The 18,244-nt window shown below is 36.7% G+C and overlaps 1 protein-coding gene across 1 annotated transcript in view; it reads left to right on the forward strand.

Moving 5' to 3' along the window:
* Tmtc2 (transmembrane O-mannosyltransferase targeting cadherins 2) overlaps window positions 1-18,244 on the forward strand; it is a 356,843-nt gene that overhangs the window by 210,742 nt on the left and 127,857 nt on the right. Inside the window, exon 5 of the mRNA XM_042668306.1 lies at window positions 17,516-17,601. Within this exon, the coding sequence (XP_042524240.1) occupies window positions 17,516-17,601 (86 nt within the window). The remainder of the gene's footprint in view (window positions 1-17,515; window positions 17,602-18,244) is intronic.

Below are 18,244 nucleotides of genomic sequence, written 5' to 3' on the forward strand. Positions count from 1 at the left end.
TTTAAAAATTAATTGTAAATAAGTAGGTGACATCTTTTCAAAGAGATATGTTTGTATTCTTATGGAAAAAAAAAACAGAATTACACTCAGCCTAGATCCAAAGAAGGTAAAAAGGCAAAAATAAGTCATATCCAAGAGGCAAGCAAGGTAGTTTGGGGCAAAAATAATATATTATGTTTTATGTTCGTAATTTTGAGATGCATTCTGCCTACCTACCACCTAACTGAAAGTTTCATCTATAGCTGATGAAACCAATTGGATCTAGAGGGTATGGTTTTTGATGTCACAATTACATAATTATACAAGTTAAAAGTAAACTGAACGAATGTGTGTTTGTGTATGGTGAATGAAGATAAATGAAAGAAGGATGGTGGGTGGAGGAAAGAGGAATATTTAAGGAGCTTGGCAGAGAAAGTACAGTTTCAAAGTATAGTCAAGGAAAAGGGGAGGAAATCCTTGATGTGTGATGGCATGGGAGCTGTTGTACAGGTAAAAGGGAGAAACCATCAAACACTGTAGAGAAATTGAGTGTATAGAGAAACCTTTCATGGCTATGGGAAAACAATGCAAAACAAAACAAAACAACCCAGTGGCATCAGTCCTGGGACTGAAGACCTGGAAATACTCATTCCATGCATATAGTATTCAGAAAACAGCACTGTGCTGTCATAACACTATGACATATCTTACAGGGACATAATAACCAAACAATGAGAGTCACCCTAGAAGCATCTTGGTAGGTGAGGATGTAAAGTGTTTTTGTTTTGATTGTTGATGCTCAGCAGTTATTTATTTCTTTTTTTCCTTCTGGTTCTAGGACTTGAACTCAGGCCCTGAGCACTGTCCCTGAGCATCCTTTGCTCAAGATTAGTGCTCTACCACTTGAGCCACAATGCCACTTCCAGCTTTTTCTGAGTAGTTCATTGGAGATAAGAGTAGCTAGAATTACAGGTACCCGGCTAGCAAATACTTCTGAGTAGAACTAAATCAAATAACATACTTCATAGTCATTCAGTTTGCAGCCATAGCAACGACATACTATAGTACTGTTGTTTGGTGTCTCCTTTTCCAGCAAACCTCCAACTATAAATATATACATACAAATATAAATATAGAAAATAATACAAATATACAAATACAAAGTAACATTTATGGAAATCAGAATCCTCTTAGGAATTGGAGCCTGTCAAGGAAAAGGAGACTGAAGGTTTCCTAAGCTTATTTGTACTATGAGTTACCTATTACAAAGGTTGCTACAAAATGGCACCATGTGGGTCCTGGTTTTCTTTTTTTCTTTTTTCTTTTTCTTTTTTTTTTTCGGTTGGTCGTGGGACTTGAACTCTGGGCCTGGGAGCTGTCCCACAGCTCTTCAGCTCAAGGTTAGTGCTCTACCATTTGAGCCATAGTGCCACATCCAGTTTTCTGGTAGAGGTAAATCTCATGGATTTTCTTGCCCAGACTAGGCTGGCTTTGAACCAAGATCTCAGATCTCAGCCTCCTTAATAGCTACAATTACAGGCATAGGCCACTAGTGCCTGGCTTGAGTCCTGGTTTTTTAGGTAGCGATATCTATTCAATATTATGTTGAGTGAATTAATCAGTTCTCCACGTTGGAAAACATGATGAGATACATGTTTTCCTGAAATCTCATTAAAAGATGTTTAATTTCTATACTCATTTTTATCCATAGAACCATAGATAAAATGGAGGACATGTAGTTTATAAAGAAGTTCATAATGACATCCTGTTTTAATGCTACTGGTTTGGTTTAACTTAAAAACTGATTGAAAGTTGCTTAAATGGCCAGAAGCTGTTTTGCAGTTATTGTTCCTAAAATTATGTTCACATGGACAATCCAGGCGGATGTGCAACATAATTTCAAGTAAATTAACTTGTTTCCTCTGAAGGAGGCTTTTACAGTATAAAAGAGTGTCTTTTGTCCCTCTGCTCCTGAAGAAAAATGAACAGATGTACATTCGTTACTTGCATAGTTCCAATCAGTCCTCTGCAGATTTCCAATTACTATGACTTAAGAATTACTTTCTAGACACTCTAGAAATTATAGTAATAGTGTCATCCACTTAATTTATTTTCTTTGCTATACAGACACAACTAAGGATTTGCTTATATGATGGAAAAGTTGTTTACATTATCATTGACTTTGGAGTAAGTACATCTGGATATTTAGATGATAATGAATTTTAAATATGAATATGTCATCTGCTGCTTATTTTTATCATATATTATTGTTGTTACAAAATAGCATGTTAATTTGGTGGCTGAATTATATCTCTGATCACTTGCTTCTTTCAATTAAATTCTTCAATTGAATGGGCTTACTTTCATTCTGATAAGGGCTCCAAGCCAGCCCTATTTATATAGCACCCCTTTGCCACTTTTCCTCTGGGACCCCTTATTAGCTTATTACCTGAAGGCTTAGATGCCAGTAATCCTAGCAGCTGTTCTACTCCTAAGAAGCAGAGGGTGAGAAAAGCCCACAGATCATGTGAAGAAGGAGAGTCATGTTCAGCTTTGGGTATTAAAAGTACACCTCATCATTCCAGTGGAGAGATGCAGGCAAGCATGTTCTGAGACAGTACAAATTCTAGGTTAGGTGAATGATTCAGGCTATTTTGAACTTTAAATAGAGATTGGGCTTTACCAACAGTTGTAGTCTCTAAATAACCGTCTTTGTTTAAAAAGTAATTTTATGTTTTTGTATGTCTACTGAACATTTGCTTGTTAGAAGGAAAAAGTCTCTAAAATCTTCAAAGCCCAGCGTCAGTGGTTAGTGCCAGCCTGCCAGGCAAAGTGTGTCTTCAATCTCCTGTAACTTCAGAGTCAAACTTTGATCAAAAGCAACAACAGAAGGCTTAGAAAGACAAACAAGTCAGCCAGTTCTTCTGTCCTGTTTTTTTTCCTCTTTTTAAATGTGAATTCCTCATGGCTGAGGAATTTTTTTCTGAGACAAGACCATTCTCTTTATTAAACACAAAGATGGATTGAAAGAAAAGAGAATAAAAGTGCTGTTGAAAGTATTCACCTGTTATCTCAGTTATTCCCAGGGGAGTAAGATTGCCAGTCTTCCAATACTGCGTATACTTTTCTCCTATTTTTTAAATATCAGTTCTCTATATTTAGCCACCAAGGTGCCTGCTCCTTTCACAGCCAGAACCTTCAGTGATGAAGGAGGTGCATTGATCTTTGCTTTCTCTCTTTAACCTCTAAGCTGGTTGAATGAACACCAAAATTAAACAAGCAAATGCACTTCTAGAAATAGTGTTACAAATGTTTTCTTCTATTCTTTGAAGACTACTTTAGGAAAAGTCTGTGAATGAATGATTGTTTCTAGGTTAGTATATATATGTGTGTGTATGTATATATAATTCATAATTCATATGTATATATAATTCTGAGATGGGGGAGGAATAGTCAGAATTTTCAGTTTTGGAATTCACTTTACCTATTTTTAAGTTAGAAACTGCTTGTATGACCTAACACCTATTCCTACTGGTCCCGGAGATACATGATACCTCTAGCCCTTTTGTAATTTACTGCTTCAACTGCAGACTTTTGTTGCAGCACTGCTGTTAAGGGACAAAGAAAACACCCACTTTGTTGAACATTTATGTTTAAAGTGAGTACATTGCACTAAATCATTGTATGCCTGGAGGGACTCTCTCTAACACAAATTATAACCATATCTGTGATGGAATTAGGCCATGATGGAGCTGGGTTGTGTTTTTTTTTTCTTCTCTTTTGTTCCCTCCCTCCCTCCCTCCCTCCCTCCCTCCCTCCCTCCCTCCCTTCCTTTCTTCCTTCCTTCCTTCCTTCCTTTGTATTTACTTGAGTGTGCTGATTCCTGGAAAGTTCACAAATGTTGGTTATTCTTTATTTTGTTTGTTGTTTAGTTTCATCCTGCTTGAATAATGAATGTTTTAGGTTTCTCACTATGGATTTTCATGTATTCATACTACATCATAATATGCTCTTCCTCTCAGCTTGGGACCACTTTTTTTTCCTTTTTTTAAAAGTATTGTTGTAAAGTTGATATACAGAGGGGTCAGGTACATGAATCAGGTAATGAGTACAATTCCTTTTGAATCATGTTCCCTTCCCTCACTCTTTCCCAGTTTTTCCTTCCTGTCCCCATCCACTAGGTGTGCAATTCATTTTCCACATAGTACTTGGTGAATACTACTACAGTGGCAATTTAGAAACTTCCTTCAAATAAATAAATAAATAAACAAACCAGCAATCTAAGTTTTTTTGGTCCAGATAGGCTTTTGACTTATGCCTTAGGAGATTCTCTGTAGTGACTATATACCAATAGTTATTTTTCTTTCAAGAATTCACATAACAACGAAACATCCATGTTGCATAGTTACTGTCAGTAGCAAAATTAAGCAGTAAATGTTTATGTAAGTTTAAATTAAATCATTGGTGGTTTAATTTGTGTTAAATGCTTTTTATGTTTTAATTTTACTTGTTGGAAATCAAAGAACTCTCCTAAAGAATGACCAAAACAAAGAAACTTGAAAGAGATTTGACTATAATTACAGCACACACACACACTTTTACCAGTACTGTATTTATTTATTTATTTAGTTAGTTAATATATATATTTTTATTGCAAAGATACTGTACAGAGGGGTTACAGTTACATAAGTAAGGTAATGAGTACATTTCCTATGAAACATTTTTACCTCCTCCTTTGTTTTTCCCCTACCATCCCTTCCCTCCTCACCTCCCCAAATCCTTCCTCCCCTCCCCCCCCAAGTTGTAAAATTTATTTTCTTTTATTATTGTAAAAATAGTGTACAGAGGGGTTACAGTTACATGAGTAAGGTAATGAGTACATTTCCTATCAAGTATTGTTCCTCCTTTGTTTATCCTCTACCATTTCTTCCCACCCCACCTCCCCAACTCTTCCCCCACCCAAGTTGTAAAGTTCATTTTCAACATAGTGTCTTGTATATCTCATTGTTACAGTAGGTCAACTTGTATCCCTATTTAAGCGTTTTGTTTTTCCCCTTTCCCTCCCCAAATTAGAAAAGTATATATACAAGATGCAGGGCACCAGAATCAAATACAATGAAAACAGGGGTTATACCATGGGGGAAGAATATACAAAAGAAACAAAAAAAGATATAGTACATTATAAGTACATTAAAAACAACAGCAAGAGCAAGAAAGATAAAATCTTTGTGTCCCTATCTTGGGGTTCATTTCACTTAGCATCATCTTATATGGTCATATGTACATAGCTTTTGTCCTTTCCTGCTTGTCCTAGACATATACTAGTTATTGCAAATAAGGGAAACCATAGGACCTATTTTTCTTTTGGCCTGGCTTACTTCACTCAATACAATTTTTTCCAAGACTTTCCGTTTCCTAACAAATGGGGCAGTGTCATTCTTTCTGATGTATACATAGAATTCCATTTTATTTATATGTATATATATTACATTATATATTATAGTTATTATATATATCTCACAATATATATTATATGTATATCTCACATTTTCTTGATCCATTCATCTACTGAGGGGCATCTGGGTTGGTTTCATATCTTAGCTATGGTGAATAATGCTGCAATAAACATAGTCGTGCTGGTAGCTTTAGTGTGGTCTTGTTTGTGATCATTGAGGTAAATGCCCAAAAGTGGGATTGCTGGGTCATAGGGGAGCTCTATGTGGAGTCTTTTGAGGAACCTCCATACTGCTTTCCAAAGTGGTTGAACAAGTTTACACTCCCACCAACAATGCAGTAAGGTTCCCTTCTGTCCACATTCCCTCCAGCATCTGTTGTTATTAGAGTTCTTGATTCTAGCCATTCTAACTGGGGTGAGGTGGTATCTCGATGTTGTTTTGACTTGCATTTCTTTTATGGCTAGGGAGGTTGAGCATTTCTTCATGTGTCTACTGGCCATTTTTATTTCCTCTTCAGAGAAGTTTCTCGTTAAGTCTTTAGCCCACTTATTAATCGGGCAGATGTTTTCTTTGAGGATTTGTTGTTGGGAGATTTAATTTTTTTTGTTCTAATTATATTTTAGATATGAGACCCTTGTCTGTTGTATGGCTATTTAAGATCTTCTCCCAATCTGTGGGCTTTCTATTGATCTTGCTAGCTATGTCCTTTGCCATGCAGAAGCTCTTCAGTTTCATGCAATCCCACTTGTCCAACCTTTCTTTGATTTGTTGCCAGCACTGTACTTATTATCACAGGGAAAGAAAGAAGTTTCCGTTTACAACAATTTTATTCTCAATCTTCATGTGCCTTGGAGACACCTTGTTGAAATACTTTGCAATATGGACTTTGACATTATGTGAACTTGGGTTCAAATCTTCCATTTATTCCATTTATTAATCCTGTGTCTGACTTTGGGCAAATTGTTGATTTTTGTACATTATCTATAACATTAGGTTAATATTATCCTTGAAAACTAAATCAAGTTTACTTAGAAAGTTTCAATTCTTACACATTAATAAAAGCTGAGTTTTTGTTTTGTTTTGTTTTGTTTTTTGTTAGTCGTGGGGCTTGAACTCTGGGTCTGAGTGCTGTCCTTCAGCTCTTCAGCTTAAGGCTAGAGCTCTAGCGCTTGTGCTACAGCACCACTTCTGATTTTCTGGTGGTTTATTGGAGATAAGAATTTAATGGACTTTCCTGCCCAGGCTGGTTTTGAACCATGATCCTCAGATCTCAGCCTCCTGAGTAGCTAGGATTACAGGCATGAGCCACTGGCGCTCAGCTAAAAGCTGGGTAGATGTTAAAATTCTTTTATTTCTAAATGTTTCTAGCTGTGCCTTTATGGAGATATGCTTGCATTCACTGGCCAGTATTTCTACAAAATGAAGTTTGTTTAGTTCCCAACAGATATGGATGAACACTTGCACTTTTAGGTGAAACGTGATGGATGCAATACACTTTTTGGTAAAAACAGATGCCGATCTTGCCATTTAATCCAAATAAAAACACATGGTGAAAAGCAGGAAAAGGAGATTTCTTCTATGGCACAGGCATGCCATGGGAATATAGCACATGGGCCCATCTTCAGCCCTCTTTGGGGCAGAGACATGAACTATACATTTAAATAGACTTGGAACTGGGGCAGGGGAAGGGAGGTATTAATTACACATTATTACAGTCTCTGTTTTGGGAGATGCTCCAGAAAGGTAATTACTAGTCCTATCACTAGTTTGGATAAACATGTACTGTTGTGTAGTCGGTGGTCTGTCCTTAGGAGGCTCTGTTGTTTCTTAGGGGTGCTTTTTGGTTTCTTGTCTTGTTGATGGTATCCACCGCCAGGTCCTTCCCGTATTTTCTGGTGACTGTGTGAAGTGACTGCTGAGAAAATGACTTGGGCAGAGATACATACAAAATGAAGCAGTGCTGCCAAGACGCTTCTGCTTTTAGTTAATCCATGGACCTAGTCTAACTGGCTTCTAAACACCTCTTACATTAGAGGATACAACTTATAAACACTTGGTGCAAGTAAGAAATGCTATTCACTTTGGAGAACATTTCTAAATAAAGGAGGAGAGAATGTGTGGATACTCATGATATGGATCACTAATGTGTGAGCTAAAGAAAAAGAGCATTATTAATGTTTTAGCTGAGAGGTGGGATTTAGTCTCAATGAACCAACATAGGACAAAAAAAAGATAGCTACAAATTCTAATCTCAATTTGAGTCTTTCCAGCTGTGTTAGCAAGGCCAAGTTAACACCTCTCCCTTTCATTCTCATATCAATAATATTTCTTTTGCTAATTTTAAGAATAGAATGAAACAATATGGAAGACATACTATCATAAAACTATCCAGTATTAATTTTCTTTCTCACATATATTGAATACTTTTTTAATATGAAAATACCATACAGAGGAGTTCCAATTACATGGGCAAGATAATGAGTACGTTTCTTATCAAGCATTGTTGCCTCCTCCTTTGTTTCCCCTTCCCATCCCTTCCCATCCCATCCCCCCTCCCCCCCCCCCCCGCCAAAGTTGTAAAGTTCGTTTTTTGACATAACAACTTGTACATCTCATTGTTGCAATGGGTCCACCTGTATCCCTATTTAAATAATTTGTTTTTTCCCTTCCCCTCCACAAATTATACCAACATCAAATACAGTGAAAGCAGGGTTATACCATGGGGGAGGGACATACAAAGCAACAAGGAAATCATCTTATAAATATGTTAGAAGCAATCACAAGAAAGAAAAAAAAACATTTGAATACATATCTTGGGGTTCATTTCACCTAACATCAACTTATCTGACCTTTTCTGCTTGTCTCAGACATATATTAATTATTGCAAATAAGGGAAACCATAGGACCTATGTTTCTTTGGACCTGGCTTACTTCACTTAATATAATTTTTTCCAAGTCTTTCCATTTCCTAACAAATGGGGCAATGTCATTCTTTCTGATGGAGAGATAGAATTCCATTATGTATATATAACACATTTTCTTGATCCATTCATCTACTGAAGGACATCTGGGTTGCTTCCATATCTTAGCTATGGTAAATAATGCCGCAATAAACATAATTTTGTGCTGGTAGCTTTAGTATGGTCTTGTTTGTGATCATTTGGGTAAATGCCCAAAAGTGGGATTGCTGGATCATAGGGGAGCTCTATGTGGAGTCTTTTGAGGAACCTCCATACTGCTTTCCAAAGTGGTTGAATAAGTTTACACTCCCACCAACAATGCAATAGTTGATTCAATTTTGTGTTGCAAATTCTGCTTCAGAAGAGAGACCTTTGAAATAAGTTCCCTATTATAGTGAAACATCACATACTTGTGTGTGTGTGTGTGTGTGTGTGTGTGTGTGTGTGTGTGCTGGCACACGGCCTAGGAGCTGTCCCTGAGATTTTTTCTCTGAGGTTAGCACTCTACCATTTGAGCCACAGCTCTGCTTCAGACTTCATGGTGATTAATTAGAGATATAACCCCTGTTTTCACTGTATTTGATGTTGGTATAATTTGGGGAGGGGAAGGAAAAAAACAAATTGTTTAAATAGGGATACAGGTTGACCTATTGCAACAATGAGATGCCCAAAATGTTATGTTGAAAAATGGGGGGAGGGGACAGGCAGGGAAGGGAGAGGTGTAGTTGAGAAGGTGGGAAGGAAGGGGATAAACAAAGGAAGAGGCAACAATGCTTGATAAGAAATATACTCATTACCTTGCTTCTCTGTACAGTATTTTTACAATAAAAAACTTATTAATCAAAAAACAAAAACAAACAAACAGAAAGGTCTCATGGATTTTCTTGCCTGATCTAACTTTGAACTGGAATCCTCAGATGTTAACCTCTTGAGTAGCTAGGATTACCAGTTTCCCCCGTCTAAATGGTAGCTTTTTATTTTTCCTCTTTCTTTTCTTTCTTTTTTCTTTCTCTCTTTCTTTGTTTTTCTTTCCTTCCTGCCTTCTTTCCTTCCTTCCTTCCTTCCTTTCTTTCTTTCTTTCTCTCTCTTTCTTTCTCTCTTTCATTCTCTCTTTCTCTTTCTTTTCATTGTTGTTGCCTGTTCTGAGGTTTGAATTAAACATCATTAAGCAGTCTGGGCATATCACTACCTCAGCTCCAGTTTTGCAAGGTGGTTTGATGAAATTCTTGTTGCTTAAGCAGAAAATCAAGTTCCTAAAAGATAATTCCCTGCATGGGGCTGGGGAGGGGGAGTGATCTCATCATGGGGTGATGTGTCCACAAAACTCTGCTGTTCTGATATCCAGAGTGACTATGGGATTACCACTGACTGGGGGCTTCCAGACACCTTTTCTGGAAGAGGGGTGTCTGGAATAGGACATGGTTAAAGCTGACAGTATATATGTCATTCATCCTGATCTTTGTGCCTTCAATTATGTTGACCTTTGTGCCTTGTAGGAGGTGAGATAAGTTAGGTTTCAGAGAGAGAATCTTTGAATGACTAATATGTGTACATGCAGAATTAAACAGGACGCTAACACTTGCGAACTAAGGGCAAGGATGCCAGGTTTTTATCCCATGTTGATTTGTCTCATGGACTTAAGTGAGGACTGAGTACTTATTAATAAAGTCAGTTTCTAAGAACCTGGCATAATGGAACACTTTGTAGCACATTTCAACTTTGGGTAGCTATGTACTAGAACCAAGTGCCTTCATCTATCTAGTTTATGCGATATGGCCATGATTTTATTCTCCATCTCTTTTTATTCCTGCAATGGAAGCACAGAGTAGAAGAACCCACTCACCATAGCAGTGGAACATAACCTTTCAAAAATAGTATATCTTTTAATTTTTCATACAGCACACATAGTATTCAATAATCACAATAACCTACCAGTACTTTAAAATGGGTATTCATTTAAGTTATGGTTTTTCATAGCAAACATATTAAACGTTATTCTTGTACATGGAAGTTAAGTATTTTAAATGAAATTCAGTAATTTGCATTTACTTCATCTCAGTGCTTTTACCGAAAAGAAATCCTATTTTTTTTTAAAAGTCATTGTTATCAGTCTTTTTTTTTTTTTTTTGCCAGTCCTGAGGCTTGGACTCAGGGCCTGGGTGCTGTCCCTCAGCTCTTCAGCTCAAGGCTAACACTCTACCACTTGAGCCACAGCACCACTTCCGGTTTTCTTGTGGTTAATTAGAGATAAGAGTCTCAATAACTTTCCTGCCTAGGCTGGCTTTGAACCATGATCCTCAGATCTCAGCCTCCTGCGTAGCTAGGATTACAGATGTGAGCCACCGGTGCCCAGCTAAAAATATATTTTTTTTAATGGAGAAAGTAGAGTGATTGGTTTTTGAAAAAAGAAACAACAAAAAGCTATTAATAGGAAAAATCTTGTGCTTGGTCCTTAAATACAAAGTCTCTCATTCTAAGGTGAGCTGAAAGGCCCAGAAAGTATGGGAACAGAAAACACGTCCTCTGATATCTCCCATAGAGCTCAAATTCAATCACCTAGGTCTCATTGAATCTTTTTTTTAATTGAACATCCTTCCCATTTCTTCTTCTACTTGATAATTTCTCTGAGTTTCCTTCCTTTTAGAGATGAAGTATTGAGATTAATTAACATTTTTATAACTAATACTAATGTCATTATTCCTTTGGGAAAAGAATAATAACTCAACCCACTCAGGTCTAAGAGCTTAATTTGAGAATTCCAATTTCATGTACCCAGGCACTCAAATTATATAATTTTAATTTAATATTTCAGTTCTCGAGTTGGTAGTTGCTTAGTCTCCATATTACTCAAAACTAGACAATTCATTCTTTGTGATCATTCAAATATAATTAAAAGATTTTTTTTCTTATAATTCCCTGTGAGAATCATATTTGTTATATATTTGGTGGCTTTATATAATTAAAAAAAACAACTGGAAGAAAAACAAACAACCTGATGTATATGACATGTTGTCAGTGGGCAAGTGGTTGACTGGCAAGTTATTAAAAAAAACAACTAAAAATAACAATCACTTAAACTGCTTAAAGCTTACAGTCATGTACATAGTAATCCAGGGATTTATAGTCACAGCCTGCTAGGGTGTTTTTAACTCAGTTTCTTGGTTTCAGTTTACTTTGTAATGCACTAGACATCATGCTAGCCTTGGAAGCAGATTTAGTTGTAGTATTGATGACGGATCTCTGTTATTCAGCAAGGGCCTAACACAGGGCCTGTTGCATCTGAGACAGACTTTCTCAGCTCGCTGTCTGTGCTTCAGAAATACTGCCTTCCCCAAAATCTAGTAACTTATGTTATTTATAGTTTCTGTATTGAAAAAGGACTTCGAGTTTTATTTCACTTATTCCTAATGTGGTCACAAGACAATTTTTGCTGACTATTTTATTATGGAAACAATTGTGTTTAATGAATATATATATATATATATATATATATATTCATCAGTGCTGTCTCTTCCATTTGATAATAGGGATTAAAGATTTATTTCTCCAGGTGTCTTATTATAAATATTGTTAAAACTAAGCATAAGTTTTGGAAAAAGCTGAGGAAATGAATCTGTAATAACATATCACAGTTAAATTATATAAAATCTCACTTTGACTTTAGCTAACTCGCAAATTTTATTAGGAAATTTGGGTTAATGCAACATTCAAATATGAGTTCTACTCATGCTAATTAATTGCTGTTGAGAAATTTCACTTGTATAAGTTTATTGGAGGGGCAATCAAAACTTTCAGACTTATATAGTAAGTCATGGGAGGCACAACTTCTTAGTTTTGACTTTCATATGTATTTTAAAGGAAAATCAAATGCAGTTAAATTCAGAGGCATGTTTTAACTTAAGATAAATAAATACTTTCTTTTGCAATTGATTATAGGGACTATAAAATATTGTGTGAAGTATTGCGATTTTTGTATGTAGGCTTTGTAATCTGAATTATTTTGTTTTCTAGGAAACTGTAAGACTAGTACTAAAACCTGTTCTCAATAACACAATCCTAATTTTCAGTTGTTCTGGCACTTCATTTTCCCAGTGCTTTCTCCTGCACTGCTCATGTCATTTAATTTTTCTGAAGACTGTTATTATTACCATTGTTGTGCTGAAAAGATCAGAGAGAAGCCTGGACCTTGTAGCTCTAGGCCTATCATCCTAGCTACTCAGGAGGCTGAGATCAGAGGTTCAGTGTTGATGATCTACATTACTAACTGTTGTAAAGTGGCTGTTTCAAAAGAGACATTGGAAGAGAATGTGAGGAGTAAAATATTCTACATACTGATAGATTAAATTGACCTCACCACTTATAATTTAAAGATTAGAAAGATTGTTTTTCTCAATTTTTCAACCAAAAGGGTATTTTTAATTTGATGTTAAAATATAACATAGGCCAGTTTATCTTACTTCAATGTAACATCACGTAATATGGCTTGGTAGTACATTAAAATACATCCCATTTTATAAAAAAAAAAAAACCTTTATTTAACATGTACAATACAGAAAACATATATAAACAAAGTGCAGAATATTACTGCTACAAGCAGTAATGTGTAGAGAATCCAGAAGACTTTATTGGTGCAAAATGCAAATAAACGATGTCATTGATTTGTATAACTACATACAAGCATCTGGAGTGACTGATGAATGAAAATATAGGTGCTCAATTGTTGCCTTGCATTTGGATTATTACTAGTTGATTGACCTTCTACATATTACTGAACTTTTTGTCTAGCTCAAGGTTCATAGTGTATACAATGGACTTAGTGGTAATAGCCTGTGTAGTAAGATTATCATTGAGTATTATTATATGTAAACTGCTCCATACATGGTAAGTGTAAGTGTTGTTACATTTATGGCAACTGCTGTGAAGGACCTCTATCTCCGTAGCCTATCTTGAGTATTGTAAATAATGTTCTCTGTCAATGTGAAAGATAATAATAACAGAAGCCTGGTCTAACAGTGCTAGAAATGATCAAAATTCCACCTTAACTTCCAGAATAACACTGATTCTTTTCAGTGTTACCAACACATAGTAGCGTTAAGCCAAAAAAAAAAAAAAAATGAGAGTTTAAGTAAGTACGTATGGATTTAGAACTGAATAATTTTATCTATTTGTGGAAATTTAATAAATAATAATAATAAATAATAATAAAATTTAATATTGAAGAAAAAAATTGCTCCAGTTCTGGCTTTGGTTTCCTTTCAGTTTCTCTTGAATATGTGTATTGTTTTTAAATCGTGGCACATAGGAGTTGCCATTCCGCAAAGCAGTTTATGAATGTAGTGTGCCTTGATCACTGTTATCCTTCCACATAAACCAGAAGTCTTTGGGTCAGCTGGGTGTCTGAATCTCTGTCATGTGGGGAGGAGGCCATGCTGTGTGTTACTGTGTATTTTGAAGCCTCTGCCACATGATTTGTGCGATGTGAACCTTTCTTCCCTATTCTTGGGCCAGAGTGATGTTGGTCCATTGTTTTCTAGTCTGGTCATTTCTAACATCATTTGTTTTCTTCTTTACCTTTCTTAGTAAGGTTGTAGGTACACAGTAGCGGTGCCTCACCAAGTTCACCTTTATAGCAGCTTATTTTTAAATATATTTACGAGTTCACACTTGATGCTCAATTAACTATTTACCCATGAAAAATCAGCCATGATAGTCATTCACTCAGACTCATCCGTTGCTGTTTTATGCAGTTGATGTAAAGGCAGATACTCTAAATCAAACACTGTATTTTCACACAATTCTAGAACCTAGCCTGCTGTTGGTTCCATGGAATGAGATTCCTCTAAGTCAGTGAGGACAGGATTGTGTAGGTGTGGTGATCATACTATTTATTATTCTGTCATCTGTATGTTTTATGAATTGGGACGTGACAGAATAAAATATGTCAGCCCAAGAGGCTAGGTACATCCGTTTGCAGGGTTTATGAGCTTCAGGCACATTGTCAGAGATCTGTACCTATCCTTTTTGTGTTCATTCCATCTTGCCTAATGGCATATTTGCCCTTTAGAAATGTAATTATGTAGAGACTAATTAGTGGGCTATTGCAGTTACTCAGGTGACTGAAAAGATAAAAAGGGCTCTGACAGAGCCATAAAGATGAACCTTCAGGGACAGAGGGGAAAGCCTTGCAAAATGAGAACCAGTGAGCTTTGGAGACTTTACGAAGCATGTCATTGTAAGTGAGGAATCAAGAAGTGATCATCAGGTTTCTGATTTTAGCAACTGAGGCAAATGATGGTGTTAATTACTAAGAAGGTTTTTTTTTCCCATCTATTTTTGGTTGTTGCATTTATGTATTTACTTATCTTTAAGTGGGATATTTTTTCTTAGTTTTTGGACATGTTAACTTTAAAATTCCAGTATGTTCCTAGATTCATGTAGCCCAGTCAACTCTTGAGAACAGATCTGGATATAAGCAGAGAAATCATTGCTTCAGCATTGAAAGCAGTGAACAAGTTACAGGGACTACATTGATGCATTATTTTATGAATAGAACAAGAGAACCCGGTGAAGTACCAGCTTCCTTTAAAGGGTTAAATGGAGAGATACTTTCTTCTTCATTCTGTACAGGATGGTGTTAAGAATGGAAAAGACTTAGGAAGGGCTGCATTCTCAAAGCCAAGAAAAGACAGGAAGGAAGCTAAAATCATCAGTCTCAAGTACTGCAGCTAAGTGGCCAGTTCATATAAATCTACTCTTCTTCTCTTTGAGGGATTTGAACATCGATACAATGTTTTAGAGGGAATTCTGGCAACAGAACCCCAAGGAGATTTAGGGGTAAATAGGACTTGATGTGTCACTGTCCATTCTTTTTTTTTTTTTTTTTAATTTAATTTTATTTTATTTGTGAACATACTGTACAGAGGGGTTACAATTACATGGGCAGGATAATGCGTACATTTCTTACCAAGCATTGCAGCCTCCTCCTTTGGTTTACCCTTCACATCCCTTCCGAGCCTCCCCGCTCCCCCCCAATCCCAATCCTTCTCCTTCCCCCCCTTTCCCCACCCCCCCCCCGCACCAACGTTGTAAAGCTCGTTTTGGACATGACAACTTGTACTTCTCATTGTTGCAACAGGTCCACCTGTATCCTTAAACAACTGGTTTTTCCCCATCTCCTCCACAAGTTATACTGACATCAAATATAGTGAAAGCAGGGGTTATACTGTGGGGGAGGGACATACAAAGCAACAAAGAGATAATCTTATAAATGCGTTAGAAACACATGCATGAAAGAAAAAAACCTTAAAATACATATCTAAGGGTTCATTTTCCTGACATCACATTATCTGACCTTTTCCGCTTGACTCATACATATACTAGATATTGCAAATAAGGGAAACCATGGGACCTATGTTTCTTTGGGCCTGGCTTACTTCACTTAATATAATTTTTTCCAAGTTTTTCCATTTCCTAACAAATGGGGCAATGTCATTCTTTCTGATGGAGGCATAGAATTCCATTGTGTATATATACCACATAAGAAGGATGGCCAATAGACACATGAAGAAATGTTCAACATCCCTAGCCATAAAAGAAATGCAAATCAAAACAACATTGAGATATCACCTCACCCCAGTTAGAATGGCTAGAATCAAGAACTCTAATAACAACAGATGCTGGAGGGGATGTGGACAGAAGGGAACCTTACTGCATTGTTGGTGGGAGTGTAAACTTGTTCAACCACTTTGGAAAGCAGTATGGAGGTTCCTCAAAAGACTCCACATAGAGCTCCCCTATGACGCAGCAATCCCACTTTTGGGCATTTACCCAAATGTTTACAAACAAGACCACACTAAAGCTACCAGCACAACAATGTTTATTGCAGCATTATTTACCATAGCTAAGATATGGAACCAACCCAGATGCCCTTCAGTAGATGAATGGATCACTGTCCATTCTTAAAAGAATTCTGACTTTGAAGGGAAGAACAATTAATTATGAACAGTAGTTTCAAGTTTCTGCAGGGGTATTTTCATGAAAATGGTACATGTCTGTAAGATACTTACCAATTACAAGAGAAAGTGACTATGGGTAGAAGGATAGGCCAAAACAGTCATACTATTTAGGGTACAGATATGGAAGTGGACCAGGTAAACTGAGGGTACAGCTGGGGTTGGGTAAGACTGGGGACAAAGAACAAATGGAGAGGGCACCTTAAGATGCATTCTATTGAAAAAAAAACAAAACGTGATTTGAAATCCCTTTGTACAACTACTTAAAGATAATAAAAAATATATTTTATAAAAGAGAATGGGGCTAGACTAAAAGCTCTCTGTGAGAGTTCTTTTTTTAACTGAGTTCAGTTTCCTGACATTTTGTTTTTCTAGACATAATTGTAATTAATTTTTATTTAGGTCATGTGGAGCAGATCTAGAAGGGCTGGGATAATGCAGGGGCTGGAATTTAAGAAGCCTCCTTGGGAGGCCAGCAGAGTCTAAGAGTCTGTAGAGAAAGACGTGTTTTACAACAGTGAACTGAAATTTACACAGTATTCTGAAATTCAAGCTTACTTGACTACATCTAAGTAGCACATAAATAGCAGTATAGATGGCCTTCAGTCCTTTGTTCCTTTATAGCATCTGATTAAATTCTGTCTCTCTCTTTGTTGTTGACCCAGACTGTCTTTTGCCTTTCGGAGAGTCGTGGACAAATATTTCCTAAGCAGCAGCTAGCGAGGGAGGCAGCTCATGTTTCCCTGTGTATATCATTGTCTTAGACAGCTTTCCTTTGTAATAGTGATGAGAAAATGTGCATGCTCCTCAAAGAAATCCAGGTGGTTAGTAACTCTAGTGGGAGAGGAGGGTGGCTAGGAGGGGAAAGTTCAGGGGAAGGGGAAGATCTGGTGGGGGAAGGGAAACTTCTTAATATTTTCCAATGGGACATAAATGCAACAGCTAGCTGCATCATCTCTTCTGAAGAGTTGCTTCCTTCTATTTAGAGTTTATTTGGATAGAATTTTCACTGCTAACCATTTTTAAATTTTGGAATATGAAGTCACACGTTGTAGTTTTGTGTATAGTAATGGAGTCTTGTCTCCGGATTTCTGTTGTTCTCATGCAGAGGGCTACTTCTCCAGGAGAATAGCAGGTTTGCGGAAGCATTACATTATTACAGATTGGCCATTGGGAGCAGGCCTACCCTGGCTTGTAAGTACAAGTCAAGTTTTGAATTTTTAAAATGTTTTTATTGTGAAAATATGGTATAGAGGGGTTACAATTACATGAGCAAGGTAATGAGTACATTTCTTATCAAGCATTGTTGCCTCCTCCTTTGTTTCCCCTTCCCATCTCCCCCCCCAAAGTTGTAAAGTTCTTTTTTTGATATAACGACTTGTACATCTCATTGTTGCGATGGGTCCACCTGTATCCCTATTTAAATGATTTGTTTAAAATGTTTTTGTTTTTTTTTTTCCACTTGTGAAGCTTACCTTTGGGACATAGGGCCTCACAGAGAAAATGTGATGTTACTTTTTTTTCCTTTTTCCTTTTTTTTGTTTTTGTTTTTGTTTTTTTAAAAATTGAGGCTCTTTCTCTGAGCCTCTTTGTGCCCAAGCTACTGCTCTTGAGCCACAGCACCACTTCCATTATTTTTTTTTTGTCTGTTTTGAGTATTTTATTGGAGAAAATAGTCTCACAGGGACTTTTCTGCCTGGGCTGGCTTCAAACAGCAATCCTTAGATCTCAGCCTCCTGAGTAAGTAGGATTACAAGTGTGAGCCACCAGTGCCCAGTTTCATTGATGAATTTCTTAACCACTATATTTCAATTCCACATTTTGATTCCATCTCCTT

Source organism: Dipodomys spectabilis, unplaced genomic scaffold (genome assembly GCF_019054845.1).
Source record: "Dipodomys spectabilis isolate Male_0828 unplaced genomic scaffold, ASM1905484v1 ptg000427l, whole genome shotgun sequence".
Taxonomy (NCBI): domain Eukaryota; kingdom Metazoa; phylum Chordata; class Mammalia; order Rodentia; family Heteromyidae; genus Dipodomys; species Dipodomys spectabilis.